This window comes from Corvus brachyrhynchos, unplaced genomic scaffold (genome assembly GCF_000691975.1).
Source record: "Corvus brachyrhynchos isolate BGI_N302 unplaced genomic scaffold, ASM69197v1 scaffold827, whole genome shotgun sequence".
NCBI classification, from domain to species: Eukaryota; Metazoa; Chordata; class Aves; order Passeriformes; family Corvidae; genus Corvus; species Corvus brachyrhynchos.
Genome location: NW_008239066.1, coordinates 43,059 through 44,901, shown reverse-complemented (window position 1 = coordinate 44,901; position 1,843 = coordinate 43,059). Strand labels below are relative to the sequence as shown.

General features: G+C 62.3%; 1 protein-coding gene across 1 annotated transcript in view; it reads left to right on the top strand.

Annotated features, from left to right (window-relative positions):
• Positions 1-1,392: 1,392 nt before the first annotated feature.
• LOC108447914 (ras-related protein Rab-5B-like) overlaps positions 1,393-1,843 on the top strand; it is a gene marked incomplete at its 3' end in the record, with an annotated part of 13,481 nt that continues 13,030 nt past the window's right edge. Inside the window, exon 1 of the mRNA XM_017739205.1 lies at positions 1,393-1,836. Coding sequence (XP_017594694.1) covers positions 1,733-1,836 — 104 coding nt within the window. The remainder of the gene's footprint in view (positions 1,837-1,843) is intronic.

The following is a 1,843-nucleotide window of genomic DNA, read 5'->3' as shown; positions in this document are numbered from 1 at the left end:
CAAAATTTGGGATTCCTCAGAATCGAGGCTCCCTTCCCCTGAGCCGGGGTTCCCTCATAATTTGGGATCCCACCCAGATCTGAGGCTCCCTCAGAAGTTGGGATTCCCTGGGATTTGGGATCCCCCGGCGCCGATCCCCCGGAGTTTGGGATCCCTCGGCACTGGGGGCTCCCCTGGGGTTTGGGATCCTCTGGAGTTGGGGCTCTCCCGGAATTTGGGGTTCCCTGGTGGTTCCCGGATTGGGATGGCTCCAGGGGGGTGATCCCATCCCGGAGGGTGATCCCAGTGGGGTGATCCCATCCCGGAAGGGTGATCCCAAAGGGGGTGATCCCATCCCGGGGGGTGATCCCAGTGGGGTGATCCCACCATGGAGGGTTGATCCCAAAGGGGGTGATCCCATCCCAAAGGGGGTGATCCCAAAGGGGTGACCCCATCCCAGAAGGGTGATCCCAAAGGGGGTGATCCCATCCCAAAAAGAGTGATCTCATCCCAGAGGGTTGATCCCAAAGGGGGCAATCCCATCGCAGGGAGGTGATCCCAGTGTGGTGACCCCATCCCAATGGGTTGATCCCAAAGGGGGTGATCCCAAAGAGGGTGATCCCTTCTTGAGGGGGTGATCCCAGTGTGGTCACCCCATCCCAGAGGGTTGATCCCAAAGGGGGTGATCCCCTCCTGAGGGGGTGATCCCAGTGGGGTGACCCCATCCCGGAAGGGTGATCCCAAAGGGGGTGATCCCATCCCAAAGGGGGTGATCCCAGTGTGGTGACCCCATCCCGGAGGGTTGATCCCAAAGGGGGTGATCCCAAAGAGGGTGATCCCCTCTTGAGGGGGTGATCCCAGTGTGGTGAGCCCATCCCAATGGGTTGATCCCAAAGGGGGCGATCCCCTCCTGAGGGGGTGATCCCAGTGTGGTGACCCCATCCTGGAGGGTTGATCCCAAAGGGAGCAATCCCATCCCAAAAAGGGTGATCCCATCCCAGTGGGGTGATCCCAAGGGGTTGATCCCATCCCAAGGATCATTTTCCCACAGATCCCCCCTCCCCGTTTTCCCTCGGGAAGGTGGCCAGCCCATCCTGAGGGGCTGATCCCATCCCAGAGAGTGATCCCATCCCAGTAGGGTGACCTCATCCCAGTGGGGTGATCCCATCCCAGTAGGGTGACCTCATCCCAGTGGGGTGATCCCATCCCAGTGGGGTGACCTCATCCCAATAGATTGATCCCAGCTGAGTGATCTCATCCCAGTGGGGTGATCCCAGCCGGCTGATCCCATCCTGAGGATCGCTCTCCCAGCAGATCCCAGTGCTTTTCCCAGGGCCAGCCCATCCTGAGGGAGTGATCCCATCCCAGCAGATCCCGGTGTTTTCCCCCAGGATCGCGGCGGGAACGCAGCCAGCCCATCCTGAGGGGCTGATCCCATCCCTGAGGGGCTGATCCCATCCCTGAGGGGCTGATCCCATCCCAGTGTGCTGATCCCATCCCAGTGGGCTGATCCCATCCCAGTGGGCTGATCCCATCCCTGAGGCGCTGATCCAATCCCAGTGTGCTGATCCCATCCCTGAGGGGCTGATCCCATCCCAGTGGGCTGATCCCATCCCTGAGGGGCTGATCCCATCCCAGTGTGCCGATCCCATCCCAGCAGGCTGATCCCATCCCAGCAGATCCCGGTGTTTCCCCGCAGGATCGCGGCGGGAGCGCGGCCAGCCCGTCCCAGCTGTGCGGCGCCTCCGGGGCCATGTCCAGCCGCGGGGCCCAGCGGCCCAACGGGCACTCGCAGCCCAGTAAGATCTGCCAGTTCAAACTGGTGCTGCTGGGAGAGTCGGCCGTGGGCAAGGCCACGCCGGGG